Source organism: Schistocerca piceifrons, chromosome 8 (genome assembly GCF_021461385.2).
Source record: "Schistocerca piceifrons isolate TAMUIC-IGC-003096 chromosome 8, iqSchPice1.1, whole genome shotgun sequence".
In the NCBI taxonomy this organism is placed as follows: domain Eukaryota; kingdom Metazoa; phylum Arthropoda; class Insecta; order Orthoptera; family Acrididae; genus Schistocerca; species Schistocerca piceifrons.
Window position 1 is genome coordinate 455805927 of NC_060145.1, and position 18036 is coordinate 455823962.

Here is an 18036-nt window from a genome sequence, read left to right on the forward strand (position 1 = left end):
CTATGTAGAAATTCTTTGTCAAAGCATATGGTTAGTGTTACATTCCAATCTGCATCTATTGCAGCAAAATTAAATGCTTCATTGTAAATGTAATACAGATTACTGGATGGAAATAAATGTAAAAGCATCCCAGTCAGTGGTCACTTTCACAACATTTCTTAGCAGAGATTGTATAGTATTTTCATGAACAAAATTATAGACTAAAATAAATGGAAGACTTTTTTAGCAGGTTTAATTAAAATCAGTCTTTCTAAGATACTTGAACAAATGTTAATGTAGCTACTTTTCAGACTGAAAAGGTGCTACCAATAACGGTTTTATTTAAATTTTGTAATATTAACCCATCCAGTGGCTGAAAGGTTCTACAAATAATGGTTTTATTTACATTTTGTTATATTAACCCATCCAACGGCTGAAAGGTTCTACAAATAATGGTTTTATTTACATTTTGTTATATTAACCCATCCAGCTAGCCGTGCATGTTAAAATGCTGCTTCCAGGTCGAGGTGTGCCGGCCTCTAATGAAATCTACCTGATGGATTAATGATATATCTAAAAAACAAAGATGATGTGACTTACCAAATGAAAGTGCTGGCAGGTCGACAGACACACAAACAAACACAAACATACACACAAAATTCAAGCTTTCGCACAAACTGTTGCCTCATCAGGAAAGAGGGAAGGAAAGGGAAAGACGAAAGGATGTGGGTTTTAAGGGAGAGGGTAAGGAGTCATTCCAATCCCGGGAGCGGAAAGACGTACCTTAGGGGGAAAAAGGGACGGGTATACACTCGCACACACACACTTATCCATCCACACATATACAGACACAATTAATGTGTACTTAGGTGTGCCATCCACCTCGTATGCAGTTTTGAAAACTCCTGCACACTTTCATATGAATCATACTATGTGCAGACAATCAGGGTAAGTGTATTTTGCCCCAGGAGGTAACAGGGCAGCACGAGGAAGGGCATTTGACCACCCCGTAAATTAACTGTGATCCCAAACCTGTTCATAACTGTGCTGACCGTGCGCAGATGCGGAACAAAGGCACAAGAAAAAGATAATTTACATTTTGTAATATTGGTGTGTCCTTTCCAATGCCGTACTGACATCACCCATCAGGCATGAACCAAGATGATGAAGTAATACATGCTTGAAGTTGAGGAATAATACCTCAAAATTTGTTGTACAATGTTAATGAACTAATTTGTGATTGGTGTCAGATTCCCGTTTTGGTTTTATACCATTGTTTCACATATTCATGGTAGGATTAACATAAAAATATTTGAAACTTCTTGGCAGATAAGTGTGTGACAGACCGGCATTCAAACTGAGAACCTTGCCGTTGCAGGCAGTCCCCTTATCGACTTAGCTATTGGGGCATAACTCGTGACCTTCCTCACAACTTCACTTCTGTCAATGCCTCTCTATCTAGCAAATCTCACAGAAGCTGTCCTGCACCTCAAACACAACTGGCACTCCTGGTAGACAGGGTACCTATATCACTAAACAGCATGCTTCATGGTACACAGTCTCTGTTGCAGGCTGCCTGCGTAACAGCTTTTAGGGGAACCAACCATTTGTCATTAAGAATTGTAAACTTGTTTTAAAGGTTTAACACAGTGAGACTGGTATTCCAGCGAGATACAATTTATGTTTTGTGAGGCAGTATAACTCACTGAGCAGAAATTACCTACACTATATTTGTCCAATATTTGAGAGTGAGAGCACATACTGATTTCCAACAAACTTTAAGTACAATTTGAAATTGTTTTAGAAACATTTTGTCCCTTACATCCTTAGTATCAGAGATATAACACACCAACTCATTCATAAAGTAATCAGTTATTTGAAAGTATTTATTCACAGGAGTTAGATTCTTTAATGAATTATGTGCTGCAGCTTTATTGGTTGTGGGCAAAATGGAAAGGATAGATTTGTATTCAACATAGAGGAGGCACTGAGTCGCAAACAGGCACTATGGAAAAAAATACTAGAAATATTCTTTCCATAGCACCTGCCTGAGACTGAGTGCCTGCTCTGTGCAGTGGATAGCAATCTATTTCCATTGCAACTTAAACAATTCCTTCATCGTTTGATGAAATATATTTTTAGCTCTATGTTTAGCTCCATTGGTCCTTGTCAAATCTACTTTATTTTATTCATTTATTTTCCTCTCGAAAAATGTATTAAAGGCAAATGTGTTGTTCTTCTCGGTGAATTCTACTAATGTATGGCCTGACCTCAGTCATTCCTGCTATTGTATCCAAAGTTATCTGCTGAAATATCATTTTTCCTGCTCAGTTTTGCATTAAAATCATTATCATCCCGTAGTTAGTTTGTCATTGGCCAGTTTCTGTAATAGTTCTTTGCTAATGCTGTTTCTTCCTGATAATTACAAGTATGTTTACTGTAGAAATGTCCTAAATTGTAGCATGCTTGTATGTTGCAAGATAAAAAAATGAACTCTTGTTTATGTCAGGGAATAATATTTTTGTGGAAAGAGTTTGAGTTCAAGCGGTTCTTTAATCTCCTAACAGTAACAGTATTTCAAAGATATGAGTTCAAGCAGTTATTTAATGTTATAATGGTAACAGTGTTTCAAAGATATTCAGTAATGAGTTGTAGCTTGAAATCATTCGGTGTTAGAAGAATATTATGTAACGGGATAACAATACAAATAGCAGCATATGGCTGGACTTCATGTTACAAAAAGAACATTTTATTCTTGACTACTTCCTGGAATACCCTACTCTGTGAACTCTTTTGTTCTGTACCTAACCATCTGCACCTTTACTGTTGATGCCATAAGACAATTTAGTTGTGTAAAACCAAAGAATGTCAATACCATCTTCTCTAATAACTCTATAACAAACTATGCTCATTTTTATTGGTTGTGTGTGATTAGTTTGTTTCCAAACTGTTACACAAATTGTTCATAATAAAAACATACGTTTTTGCTTGTTCTAATCAGGACTACTGAATTTATGGTAGACTTCTGTCATGCCTAATGTACAGTCCCTTGGTTGCCTTCAGAAACTAACGTGCAGACAGATAACCTGACAGAACCCCACTGTGCACTATATTTAACACTGTCACTAAAGGCATGTGCTGCTGTGTGCTACCTTCACTTCCACATGACATCTAGTTGTAGTTCCAGATTTCGCTTTATGTAACAGTTTCAGTCAACACAATAAGGGATATCAGACTCTTCATGTAACCAAAGAAGAATTATGTAATGACCTTGTGAGGTGATAACTGAGCAGCAAGAAATACTAGTGTATTATAGCCAGAGTGACATAGCTCAGTAGTTTATAATATGTTCTGATGACTACCTGCAGCAATGACCAAAGTGTTGCACAATACAGTTGCAGATTTGTTTCCCTCAAACACACTCCTGCACAAGAAGCTTACATGTGCACAAGGGATTTTCTTGCTCTGATAGGTTTGCAGTGACTTGTATAATGACAGCATCAGTGATTTGTGTACTCCATTTGTATTTCTTGAACCTGATGTGAAGTTGTCGGTTCCAGTACTCCGAGGAGCCCGAGGTACTGTGGCGGCTCGCGCAGGCATCGCACGCCCTGACAGCAACTATGGAGGATGCAGTAACTCCTGAAAGGAAGAAATCCATTATACAGAAGGGTCAGCAACAGTAAACATCACTTTTTTTTGTATTGGTTAGTCATTTGCAAGGCTTCATATCGCTGGTTTTTCCTTACATCAGACACCCCCCCCCCCCTGCGCTCTCTCTCTCTCTCTCTCTCTCTCTCTCTCTCTCTCTCTCTCTCTCTCTCCCCCCTCTCCCCCCTCTCCCCCCCTCTCCCTCCCCCTCCCTCCCCCCTCCCTCCCCCCTCTCCCTCCCTCCCTTCACCTCTCTCTCTCTCTCTCTCTCCCCTCTCCCTCCCTCCCCCCTCTCCCTCCCTCCCTCCACCTCTCTCTCTCTCTCCCTCTCTCTCTCTCTCTCTCTCTCCCTCCCCCCCTCTCTCCCTCCCCTCCCCTCTCTCTCTCTCTCTCTCTCTCTCTCTCTCTCTCTCTCTCTCTCTCTCTCTCTCTCCCCCCCCATCTCTCCCTCTCCCCCCCCCTCTCCCTCCCCCCCTCCCCCCCCCTCTCTCTGTGTGTGTGTGTGTGTGTGTGTGTGTGTGTGTGTGTGTGTGTGTGTGTGTGTGTTCCTTGGCATAAAAAGGATGTTCAGAGTCATTTTCTTACTATCATCCCTAAGAATCTGCGTATGAAACAATAAGTTGTGGAGTTATGTGAAGAAACATGAACATTGAAAATGGAAATGAGCATTTGGCGTCATTGGCCAGGAGGCCCCTTATGGGGCAGATCCGGCCATCTTGGTGCAGGTCTTATTACATTCGACGCCACATTGGGCGACCTGCATGCCAGATGGGGATGAAATGATGATGAAGACAACACAACGCCCAGTCCCTGAGCGGAGAAAATCCCCAACCCAGCCAGGAATCTAACCCAGGCCCCTTAGGTCGGCAGTCCGTCACGCTGACCATTCAGCTATTGGGGCAGAAAAGAGGAACAGTAAAGTCTTGTAATGCAAACCAGCCAACTTTTATGTTTTTTTTTACAGCTGATCCATAAAATTTATGGAAATTGCAGCATTTTATGGATAGACAGTGTCATTTTACAACTTCACAGACAAAAATTTTAAACATTAACATTCAATAATCATCCCATTTCCATACAATCGATTGTTTGCGTGGGTCAAAGACAAGTCTACAATAGTCGATAACCCATTTGTTGATATGACTGGTACTTTAAACTGTGATATTTGTGTCATCAGTGGAATTGAATTTAATGCCGGGATAACAGTTCTTCCATGTGAATCTTACATGTAGCCAGGGTCTACTCTGCAAATTCTGTGTTCCGCTCTGTTTGCTTGTTGTGATTTAACTCATATTGTTTGACCATGGGTGGATCAATTACATTCATTCCACATGTGTGTGTTTTTTACTGTGTGCATATTCTTTGTTCATTAGGTTGACATCATGTTCATTTAATTGTTTAAGACTTTGTGTGCTTTTACATGTTTCAATCAAGTGTTTGACTGCCTTTAGTGTTTATGTTATAATTTTATGTTTTGTTCAGTGATCCAGGATGTTTCAGTACATATCAATACATTTGTTCTTGAACATTTTCGTATGCTATATTACTATTGTAGGATTCGTGAACAAATCCAACAAGAAACAGTACTTCCAGACATTTAAAGAATCATAGTTTGTTCATTTTCTGTGCATATTAAAATCAAGAAAGGGAGAAAAAATTGCCTTTTGCATGGTATGTGGGTGTGGAATTAATATTGCAAATGGTGGAAGAAACGATGTAAGTAATCATGTGAAATGCATTAAACATGGAAGTCATGTTAAATTGATGGAAGATAACAAGAAAATAAACACCTTTTTTGCCAAGCCTGGAAACATTGACACAGTGTGCCTTTAAATGCGGCTGCTCATGCTGGTACTTTATTTAAGGTGATGTTTCCCACATCAGAAGTTGCCAAGAAATATAGCTGTGGTTGCACGGAAGTGACATGCATTGTAAATAAATGGCAAAAAATGTGTCGTCTGAAGTTGTTAAGTGCGTTCAGAGTAGACCATTTTCTTTGGCAGCAAAAGTGTGGATGACAAGTTGTATCCTGTTGTTGTCACATTTTATGATATTGCACGGGAAAAAGTAGTGAGCACTGTGCCATCCATACCAGTGTTACACAGGGACTCAACAGGGCAAAACATAGGTAACCTGATGTTATCACAGCTGAATTCTCATAACATACCAATTGAAAACTGTGTGGCTTTCGGCTTCAACAATGGTCCTGTTATGATAGGACATAGAAATGGGGTTTCAGCAGTTCTGAATGAAGTTCAATCAGGTAACTGCTATAATAGGTTGCATTTCTCACCTTATTAATCTAGCCGCTGAAAAAGGTGCTAGGAGATTACCACTTAAAGTGGATGAGGTTCTTGTTGAAATGTTTTATTTCTTAGAGAAGTGCTGAAAGAAAAGAATGCCTTCAGAAATTCCAGAACTTGCACAATAAAGAGGCAAAGAAAATTCTGAAGCATGTATGTACCAGGTGGTTATCTTTGGACATATGTTTGGGTAAACTACTGGACCTGTGGGATCTGCTTCTTTTTTTTCTTCACGGAGGAAGTAGTATTATGTGCCCAAAACATTTCCACAAGCTTGAAGTCTTTAAGAATAACTAGTGTTGAGCGAAGTTGATCCAAAGAGTGTCAGAAGAAGAGAATTCTTGATTCTGCTACTACGTATGCCCCTAAAAGAAAAGTGTATTCTTCTGTGACAAAGCCATCCTAAAAAGTAAGACTTCTGCTGCAACATATGAAGAAAACACGTTTGTTCCTGACCTCAGGTGACTATTCATGTGTTTGATAAATTCACTATTGCCCTTCATACTTCTTCCTCACAAGTTCACTTTTTATTAGAACTTCCAACGGATTTGCTAAAGCAGTTGTTCATCAAGTTTGTTAAGCCCAAAATTGTCAAAAGCTCCTCATTGCTTGAAGTTGAGTACAACTTGATTCAAAATCAAAGAAGTGATGATGAGTTAGTTATCGGCATTCAGACTTCAAACGTAGCAAATGATCTCCGGGATGGATCTAAACCCCATTTCTTTTCATCAACTTTGTACTGCCTGTGGCTACACCATCCACAAGTTTCCACTCAAGATGATATGTTAAAGCACGCTCAAGTTGCAAGGTTAGACAAAATTGAAAATGGGTAGTTTACTTCCACATGTCTAACTACAGACGAGGTGGTGAATGAGCTTCAGACACAGTTCACAGCTCTTCAGGTAGATGACACTTTGGCTGCAAATCAAGATGCAGCAAGTGATTCTAGTTGGCCACAGATATCAAGAATTTGTGGAGCCAATGGACTTCTCAAGTATAACCGAATTTCTAGAGTAATGCTCTCTCTCTATTCTCGCCATACTCTGTAGCAGTGCAGAATGTGAACATGCTTTCAGCCTTGTGAAGAAAAATAGAACAGAGTTCAGATCATCCATGTCCAATGAATATCTGGAGGCTATTTCTATCTGGAAGACTAAGGGTTCTGGTCCCTGTTACGATGAAACTTTTTCTCAAGACTTTTTGCAGGAAGCTAAAAAGGCCATAACTATGACTAAGTCGAACTAGCGTGTGATCTGCAGTGTGTAAATTATTTCTTGCCTGTGTTACATTAAACAAGTTTCATTGTGTAAAACCTTTTTCAATCATCGCATATCTGCTTAATTTATCATGAAAGTTCTATTATGTATGCTCCAAACCAATATTCACCACATCTGCTGTTGTTTAACATGGATTTCTTCTGGATTGTTATGTTCATCTACAAATCATTGGCCTATGATTTTATCGAGGGATCCTGTTTAAAGCATGAATTATTGTATTTTGTAGCTCAGAAGTAGTATTATTTTCGTCAAGGCAGGGTATGTTGAAAATCGTTTAGATTTTTCTCATGTGTGAGTTTGAGTGATGGCCCTTTTCCAAAGTTGGCAGGTATGGTAATGTTTGTTGGCCTGTCGTGGCTACTTCTGGCACACTCTCCTAGGAGGCTCGCCACTCTTTGGTGAATATGTGCTTAGCTACTGCAGGTCCCCAGCCTTTGCAGAATTGCTTCCTCTTTCTGTGCTGCAAACCTACATTTCAACTATCACTTACCTCCTCTGACTTTCCATCAGACACTCCGTTTGGTGCAAACTCTGCCAGGACTTGGTTCACAATTTTAGTCTTGATTTCTAATTTCATTCCTGGTACTATCTTCACCTTCCGTTAATGATTATATGGTCCCCATAATTTTACAAAAGTGCATGTTGTGCAGGTAAGGTTACACACTGTGGTGTATGCTCTGCCTCTGTGCCCATCCACCCTGGCACCCTTCCTTCCTGTTGTCTTAGTACACTCAAAAGCTGGCATGGTAGCCAGTTCATTGTGGGGGCGTTGTAAAGTACTTGCACAATGATATCCCCCCTGGAGCATGCAGGGATCACACTGTAAGTGCCTGTGCTGCACACTCTCCGTGTATGTCATGGAGTATGTGCCCATCGTGACTGGGGCACAGGGATTCCCAGCAACAGATTATTGGCCATTTAGCTGTTGCTGTGGCTGGGTGGTACCATGGGGAGAGCGTCATTCAGAGTGGGTAACACCATGGCGAATAGTTTGCACATGATGCTACTTAAACTTTCTCCCGCTGGTGGTCTCACAGCCCTAGGAGTCTCTTCAAATGGAAAGACCTTATACAATGCAGCAAAGTACATTTGCAATGAATTCCCATCTCTTGCCATGCAGTGGGAGGAATGCAGGACTAAATGATGCGGAGCAAAATCCTCCCCCTCCAATACCTGATATGTACCAGGACCAACAGGGACACCTTTTCACCAACAAAGCCTGTATTTTTTGTGGTAAACATTGAAGTCAAATATGAAGAAGTTGCACCCATATCTGAGATGAAGATTGGTTCCCTCATTATTAAAACATCATCTCCTGCCCAGCCACAGGCACTGCTCTCTTGTGAAAAATTGGGTGACATTCCCATGACGGGCCTTTCTGTTGCTTCCACTTCACCCAATTCAGGAGCATTGGCTCCCCACTTGCCAGAGACAACAGTCCCTGATCCCCCAGCCAGAGGCACGCCATCTTCCTCTGGCTTCTCTAGCTCCTTCCACATTTCCTGCTGGCCCACAACCAGACGCCAGCTTCTGGCTGAAGTAACCACAGGCTGCTGGCTTTTGGACTTCTCGTTCTTCCTTTCCCCCTGAAACCAATTCAGGGAAACATTCTCTGTCCGCCTCTTTTAAGGAGAGGGAGGACAAGAAGAAGTACTCTAAGGTCAGGGTGTATACGCTCCAGGACAACCGTGAAATCCGGGAAAAACTTGGGAATTTTTTTAGAATTCTGAGAATTTTTCATTGTTTTAGTCTTGATTTAAATTTTGTTATTTTGACTGGTAAGAACTAATAGACTAACAAAGAATTTTACTGTAGCCTACTACTGCAGAATAGTACTGCAGCAATAAAATGTAAAAAATGGAATAAAATCAAAATAAAACTTAAGTTGGAAAGGAAATGCGCCATTTACAGCAACAAAACACAGTGCACACACAAGTGCCTGCCTAAGGCAAAATGTGTCAAAGGCTTTAGGATGAAGACAATAGAATACTTCTTAACAGCAAACTGCTTCTGGTGAGTGTGACGTCATAACTGTTTTATTCAGTTTGGTTTGAGCAATGCCAGCAGGCTCCTGCACATGCGCAGTTGTCTTGTGACAGCCAGAGCGAGAGCACCAGCAGCAGCGAGTACTGTTTGTATAAAGCGTTTATTTTGCATTTTCTTTACGACCTTCCACTAAGGAAGGGATTCTATTTGTGTTTATCTGCTCTGCATAGTAACTAACAGTTCTTGATAAAACTTTACGTAGTTTTCGTGTTAGATTTCTTAGTATTTTCTTGATCGTTTAGAACAGAAAGCGCCCTAAAACCGTCTTTTGTTTGTTTCGCGGCCGTTAGCCACTAGTCACTTGAATCAGCAGTTGTCTTGTGACAGCCAGAGCGAGAGCACCAGCAGCAGCGAGTACTGTTTGTATAAAGCGTTTTTGTACTTATTTGCTGCGCTTAGCTTTTAAATAGTTTTTCTGGGAAAACCTAGCGTAGTTTTCGCGTCTCGTATTTCAGTGAGTGTTTCTTGATTATCAGAGTAGCTCATCAGAAGATTATCTTGGGAATTTGTCACCGTATAGAGTAGGGTAAACATAGTCATGTGTAGGGACTGTGGTTGTTGTGAGCGGACGCAAGGAGAATTGGCCACTCTTCGGGGGCAGGTGGAGGCTTTGTCTGTTAGGCTCATCGAGCTCGAGGCGCAGGCGTCGGCTCGTAGTGGCGTTGGGGCAACTGTGGTGAGACCTATGCCTACTTCGGTGGCCTTGGAATCACATGGAACCCCTGATGTCGCTGCGTCTTCCGGCAGTGAGCATCTTACCGGTCAGCCATCACTCCAGGGTGAATGGCGGACAGTGGTGGGCTCGCGCGTGCCTGGCCGAAAGGCGAAGGTGGGATCTGGCCGCGTGGCAGCTGCCTTACCCCTTTCCAACAGGTACGGGGTGCTTCCTAGTGGTGATGACATCGTTTCCGAGCCACCACAGGATGCCTCGCCTGTTGGGCCAGTGGCCGATTCTCCGGCAAGGTCCCGACAGTCACAGAGGGCGGGCCTATTAGTTATAGGGAGCTCCAACGTTAGGCGGGTTATGGAGCCCCTCAGGAAAATAGCGGGTAGGTCGGGGAAGAATGCCAGTGTGCACTCGGTGTGCTTGCCGGGGGGTCTCGTCCGTAATGTGGAGGAGGCCCTTCCGGCAGCTATTGAACGCACTGGGTGTGACCGGCTGCAGATAGTAGCACATGTCGGAACGAATGACGCCTGCCGCTTGGGTTCTGAGGCCATCCTTGGTTCCTTCCGGCGGCTGGCTGATTTGGTGAAGACAACCAGCATCGCACGCGGAGTGCAAGCTGAGCTTAATATCTGCAGCATAGTGCCCAGAGTCGATCGCGGTCCTCTGGTTTGGAGCCGTGTGGAGGGTCTAAACCAGAGGCTCAGACGACTCTGCAACTATAATGGTTGCAAATTCATCGACCTCCGTTATTGGGTGGAGAACTGTAGGGCCCCCCTAGACAGGTCAGGCGTGCACTACACACCGGAAGCAGCTACTAGGGTAGCAGAGTACGTGTGGCGTGCACACGGGGGTTTTTTTAGGTTAGAGGGACCCCCCCTTGGGCGAAACGATAAAATACCTGACGGCTTACCAGAGAGGACATTATCATCGTTGATAAAGAATGTCCGTCCTCAGAGACCAAAAACAGGAAAAGTTAACGTAATATTGGTAAACTGCAGGAGTATCCAGGGCAAGGTTCCTGAATTAGTATCTCTTATTGAAGGAAATAGTGCGCATATAGTATTAGGAACGGAAAGTTGGTTAAAACCTGAAGTGAACAGTAACGAAATCCTAGACACAGAATGGAATATATACCGCAAGGATAGGATAAACGCCAATGGTGGAGGAGTATTTATAGCAGTAAAGAATTCAATAATATCCAGTGAAGTTATTAGCGAATGCGAATGTGAAATAATCTGGGTTAAGCTAAGTATCAAAGGTGGGTCAGATATGATAGTCGGATGCTTCTATAGACCACCTGCATCAGCAACCGTAGTAGTTGAGCGCCTCAGAGAGAACCTGCAGAACGTCGTGAAGAAGTTTCGTGATCATACTATTGTAATAAGGGGAGACTTCAATCTACCAGGTATAGAATGGGATAGTCACACAATCAGAACTGGAGCCAGGGACAGAGACTCTTGTGACATTATCCTGACTGCCTTGTCCGAGAATTACTTCGAGCAGATAGTTAGAGAACCAACTCGTGAAGCTAACGTTTTAGACCTCATAGCAACAAATAGACCGGAACTTTTCGACTCCGTGAATGTAGAAGAGGGTATCAGTGATCATAAGTCAGTGGTTGCATCAATGACTACAAGTGTAATAAGAAATGCCAAGAAAGGAAGGAAAATATACTTGCTTAACAAGAGTGATAGGGCACAAATCGCAGAATATCTGAGTGACCACCATCAAACGTTCATTTCTGAGGAAGAGGATGTGGAACAAAAATGGAAAAAATTCAGAAACATCGTCCAGTACGCCTTAGATAAGTTCGTACCGACTAAGGTCCAAAGCGAGGGGAAAGATCCACCGTGGTATAACAATCATGTACGAAAGGTACTACGGAAACAAAGAAAGCTTCATCATAGGTTTAAGAGTAGTCGAATCATAGCTGATAAGGAAAAGCTGAACGAAGCGAAAAAGAGCGTAAAGAGAGCAATGAGAGAAGCATTCAACGAATTCGAACATAAAACATTGGCAAACAATCTAAACAAGAACCCTAAAAAGTTTTGGTCATATGTAAAATCGGTAAGCGGATCTAAATCCTCTATTCAGTCACTCGTTGACCACGATGGCACCGAAACAGAGGACGACCGAAGAAAGGCAGAAATACTGAATCAGTGTTCCGAAACTGTTTCACTGCGGAAAATCGTAACACGGTCCCTGACTTCAGCCGTCGCACGGACACCAAAATGGAAAATATTGAAATAAACGATATCGGAATTGAAAAACAACTGCTATCACTTAGTAGCGGAAATGCATCCGGACCAGACGAGATACCCTTAAGATTCTACAGTGATTATGCTAAAGAACTTGCCCCCTTTCTATCAGCAATTTATCGTAGATCGCTGGAAGAACGTAAAGTACCTAGCGACTGGAAGAAAGCGCAGGTCGTTCCCATTTTCAAGAAGGGTCATAAATCAGATGCGAATAATTATAGGCCTATTTCGCTTACGTCAATCTGTTGTAGAATAATGGAACATGTTTTGTGTTCTCGTATTATGACGTTCTTAGATAATACAAATCTCCTTCATCATAACCAACATGGATTCCGCAAACAGAGATCATGTGAAACTCAGCTCGCCCTATTTGCCCAAGAAATTCACAGTGCCGTAGACACTGGCGAGCAGATTGATGCCGTATTCCTGGACTTCAGGAAGGCATTTGATACGGTTCCGCACTTACGTTTAGTGAAAAAAATACGAGCTTACGGAATATCGGACCAGGTTTGTGATTGGATTCAGGATTTCCTAGAAGAAAGAACACAACATGTCATTCTTAACGGTTCAAAATCTGCAGATGTAGAGGTAATCTCGGGAGTACCGCAAGGAAGCGTGATAGGACCTTTATTGTTTACAATATACATAAATGACTTAGTTGACAACATCGGTAGCTCCGTGAGGCTATTTGCAGATGACACGGTTGTCTACAAGAAAGTAGCAACATCAGAAGACTCGTACGTACTCCAGGAAGACCTGCAGAGGATTAATGCATGGTGCGACAGCTGGCAGCTTTCCCTAAACGTAGATAAATGTAATATAATGCGCATACATAGGGGCAGAAATCCATTCCAGTACGATTATGCCATAGGTGGTAAATCATTGGAAGCGGTAACGACCGTAAAATACTTAGGAGTTACTATCCGGAGCGATCTGAAGTGGAATGATCACATAAAACAAATAGTGGGAAAAGCAGGCGCCAGGTTGAGATTCATAGGAAGAATTCTAAGAAAATGTGACTCATCGACGAAAGAAGTAGCTTACAAAACGCTTGTTCGTCCGATTCTTGAGTATTGCTCATCAGTATGGGACCCTTACCAGGTTGGATTAATAGAAGAGATAGACATGATCCAGCGAAAAGCAGCGCGATTCGTCATGGGGACATTTAGTCAGCGCGAGAGCGTTACGGAGATGCTGAACAAGCTCCAGTGGCGGACACTTCAAGAAAGGCGTTACGCAATACGGAGAGATTTATTATCGAAATTACGAGAGAGCACATTCCGGGAAGAGATGGGCAACATATTACTACCGCCCACATATATCTCGCGTAATGATCACAACGAAAAGATCCGAGAAATTAGAGCAAATACGGAGACTTACAAGCAGTCGTTCTTCCCACGCACAATTCGTGAATGGAACAGGGAAGGGGGGATCAGATAGTGGTACAATAAGTACCCTCCGCCACACACCGTAAGGTGGCTCGCGGAGTATAGATGTAGATGTAGATGTTGAGTTGTGTATGAGCAGTACCTTCCACTTCTGGCTACTTGAAGTGTGACTGCGGCAATAGCAAGAAGCGGTCATGCTACCCAGATAACTTTTTCTGGCCTGCCTAAGCTGCCAGATTCACGTATGTGCGGAGCAGTCTGGGTTGTAGTGGGTAGAGGGATAGTGACCCGTGTTTATGTTTAGTGATTTTGCTGCTTAACCTCATATACAGTTCACACATCAAATGAAAACAAAACAGATTCCTGTGGCCGGGAACTATCAAGTGAATTAAAATGCAGGCACATAATTATGGAAGGCTAAAATATGTTGCTAGTTTCAGTTTTCTGATTTTATTTTATTTCTACATTTTTGGCTGCCAAGCATTAATCACCTTGCACAACAAAAAAGTTATTTTTGTTGGTTTGCTAAATAAAAGTGGCTTTTATTAATCTTTTCTGTAGATGCAGTCAATTTATAAGAAACAAAATGTTTCATTCCACGCTATTACTTAGTTTTAACTGTTCACTGAATGTCAAGTGCACATTTTCATCTTTTGGCACGTATGGAATTATGCCATAATAAAGAACCTAACATGAGACAATACTGTACTGGTATTCCAAGGAAATTTGCATTCCGAAAAGCACACTGAAAAACTTAATGTCAGGTTAGAGCCTAATTCATTGTAAATCAGGACTTATGAAAGTGTCCTTTAAGCCGAATTATGCATTTTAGTATAGTTTATGAAATTTCTGTGATCTTGGAGTATCCTCTGATGTCCTATTTCTTTTATGACATCATGTAAGAACTCTTAATGCTATATGTGTACAAACATACGGGCTTCCTGCATCATTGGAGCAGCCCACGCACAGTAACACCTGTTTTCTGGTGCGCTCTGGCACCTGCTGAAACGAACCCCTGTCAAAAGGTCATGGGAAAATATTGTGAAGGGCTCTTTGGAAAGCTTTGTTTTCAAAGGAAATTTCCTTTTATGGAAGATGAATTATGTTACATATGAGGATGTGCAATGAATTTATTAAATAACAGAGCATTTGACTCTCATTTAAAATTAACGCTTTGAGTACCAACCACTTGGTATAAGACCAGACATTAATGTCATTGTTTAAAATTTTACTGGCACACTTGTGTGATGTATGCAAAAGCTTAGCTTTTCTTGCAGCTTATTAATCTTCAGGATTAATATTATTCATGAAAACTTAGCTTTTCTTGTAGATACTCTATGTACATCAATGTAAACCAGTAACTTTTCCTACTTGTGTGTTAATGTTTCTATTGGCTGACTGCATCAAGTTTCCTATGCTCTGAATATCTGCTGTCATTGGCTGGCAAGATTATGTGACATGAGCTATGATTGGTGTACAAAAGCACGTTGCAATGTTTTAGAAATTAATGTGCAGTGTGGGGTGGAATTCAAATTCATACTCTCATAATACGAAAAAAGCAGCGTACGTGTTTCTGTACATGAAAGATCTTATCAAAACGCATTTTTACCCCCTAGTTTCGTTTTCGAAAGTGCCGGGAAGTTCTACGCTGGTGTATCAAATGTTTACAATTCAAAGGATTAATGTTTTTACTGTTCCGAGGGAAACTACACTGTTGCTTATCATGGAAAAAGTGTATTTTAACCTTGGAAGAAGTGTATTTTCACTTGGCAAAAAGTGCGTTTTTAACCAGGAGATCCGGGAATTTGTTTCTTGTCCGTGTGTACACCCAGAAGATGAACGAAACTCTGGTGGCCTGCACCCCACTGGACTCTGCATGTACTGCTTCTGCGCTCAAGGTGGAGATCCCCTGAGACACCAGATCGCCCTAGGCAATGTGCCACAGAACTATCTCATTGGATCCCCTGACAGCCCAGTTGCAGTACATGAGCCTGTGTCAGCCCTGCCCCCTCGTGGTTGCTTCATGCCCCCACAGTATTCAAGACCCTCTTACCCCTCCAATGGAATTGTAATGGGTTTTTCCACCATCCGACCGAACTATGACACCTTTTAAGCACATACATGACATTGTGTATTCCCATCCAGGAAACAGTTTCCAGCAACTCGGATCCCAGCCCTTTGTGGCTGCTGAGGCCATTTTTAAGAATCATACCAACTATGAGGACCTTGTGCCTCTTGATACCATAGGAGGCTACGGCTGTGCGGATATGGGCACATGAGGACTTTATCATCTGTAATGTGTATATTTCATGAATGAAATTAGTGGTGCAGCAGTAGCTGCGAAAAGGTGAAACACATGGTTACAGATAGTTCAGCCTTAGATAGAGTGAGTCTTCGGAAAATGATTGGATGAGAGTAAAACATCTTGACTGCATGACTGGTTCTGCCCCCCCCCCCACCCCCCCCCCCACCCCTCCCTCTCTCTCTCTTTCTCTCTCTCTCTCACTCACTCACTCTCTCTCTCTCTCTCTCTCTCTCTCTCTCTCTCTCTCTCTCTCTCTCTCTCTCTCACACACACACACACACACACACACACACCAGATTCATCTTTCTTTAGGCTTCATAATCTTGTAATCCCACACTTGAATTACATGAGACAAGAAAATGCAAAATGACATTAACTGGTGTAGTCGATTGAGTTTATGTGACTGTTGCCCCATGACACACTCCATGAGTGGGATTGGTGGTGTATGCAGGACGGACAAAGTGGTGGGAACTCAGTAAATCAGCCTACCTGGTAATGGCGTCTTGGTTTAATGATGAAATATCGTGACACTTTATGTTCAATGTTACATCCAAGAATTTTTACTTCTGCAAAAGTATGGCTTGGTATGAATCCTACTAGCCCACAGTGCTTGTGGATTTTGATCATCTTCATTAATCAAGGCATTCCCAAGCAGCTGTTATCTGATTGTATACATTATTTTGTGTGCCATGTTATTTGATGCTAAATCGTAGTGTCTTCTGAGGTCTGTGTCAGTTTTGTGACATCAGCCTTTGTATGGACCGCATGCTCTATATTAAATGCCACGTGATGTGTCGGTGGTCAGCGCCATGTGACTTAGTTTCAGATTCCTTTTTTACATGCTTGCCATGGCTTATAGACTCTTAATCACTGACCAGTCTTTGTCATCCTTCAGAGATGAAAATGTTAATTAATAAACTTATGTGACAATCCAATAGAATTGTCTCCACCAGAATAGTCTTTTCTTCTCATCCCATGCGGTAAGTCTCCCTTGTCCCACGGTTCTGGGTGACTTTGCTGAAATCCAGTCCTTTTTCTTCAGCCCTCCTCTTTCCTCTTCGAACCTTCTGCCTGATTATAACCTTCTTTTACGTGTGTGTTCTTCCGCTGCTTGTTGAGTAGATTTTTTATCTACACAATTAAATTATTTTGTCAAATATTGGTTGTTTCTGTTGCTATATTAATCCAACAGAATTGTTACATAGCTCTAATAAGAGGAGGGAGGGGGGGAGAGAGAGAGAGAGAGAGAGAGAGAGAGAGAGAGAGAGAGAGAGAGAGAGAGAGAGACTCTTCCAGCACCAAAACAGCCTTTTTGTGCATTTTATTTTTTAACCTTTGTTTGTCATACATCATTTAATAATAGCATTTACACATGTGACATTGAGTTGTTTCTTTTGTCCCAAGTCTCATGTAAGACATTTGTATAATTTATCTGTATTCAACCAACCGTAACTTGCAGAATTTTCATCACTTGTTCATGTATACCAGGCATGGCAACCTCTGGTAAGCCACAAGCGTGATTCATGTATTTGCTTGAGCTTGCGGGCCATGTTATTATGTGACACTGCAGCAGTGGTCTTAGTACATGAAGTCAAAACTATGGCATCCATTATGTTAACACACATGGGTTAAGGTACAAATGGTACCCCTTTCCCGTTATGCCACACCAACAAAATTATGTCTCAAAACATGCATTTTTAAGAGTACATTTATTTTATGTTCACCCCATACTCAGATGTTAAGATTTATTTCCACATATGAACACTGTTTCTTTACTTATGACATTTTACAATAGTTGTCTTAAAAACCATTGCAAAATTCTCCAGTGGCTTGCTCCTTCTCCCGTGAATTTCTTCCATGGTCTGGATCTGGCCTGTGGGCTGCCCATTGCCCACTGCTGTTTTAGACATTCAAGTAGTTTTTGCAAGTGTCCAATAAATTTAAAGATTTTTTTTTTCTTTTTACCCAGAGTAGTACCTTTTCCAAACACAGTGTTGCACTCCTGCTCATTAAGTTTATCATTTAATGTAGTCATAATTTTGTGATTTCTCTCCTTCACATCTTCAAATGTTTCCATTACCACATCAGTTAATTCAATTTTGGCATATTTTCACACTCTTTTGCATACCTTATTCTTGTTCTTGATTAATCTTTCCAGTTTC

At 41.7% G+C, this 18036-nt stretch overlaps 1 protein-coding gene across 1 annotated transcript in view; it reads left to right on the top strand.

Annotated features, from left to right (window-relative positions):
* LOC124711402 (regulator of microtubule dynamics protein 3-like) overlaps positions 1 to 18036 on the top strand; it is a 91036-nt gene that overhangs the window by 27420 nt on the left and 45580 nt on the right. Inside the window, exon 3 of the mRNA XM_047241455.1 lies at positions 3540 to 3651. Coding sequence (XP_047097411.1) covers positions 3540 to 3651 — 112 coding nt within the window. The remainder of the gene's footprint in view (positions 1 to 3539; positions 3652 to 18036) is intronic.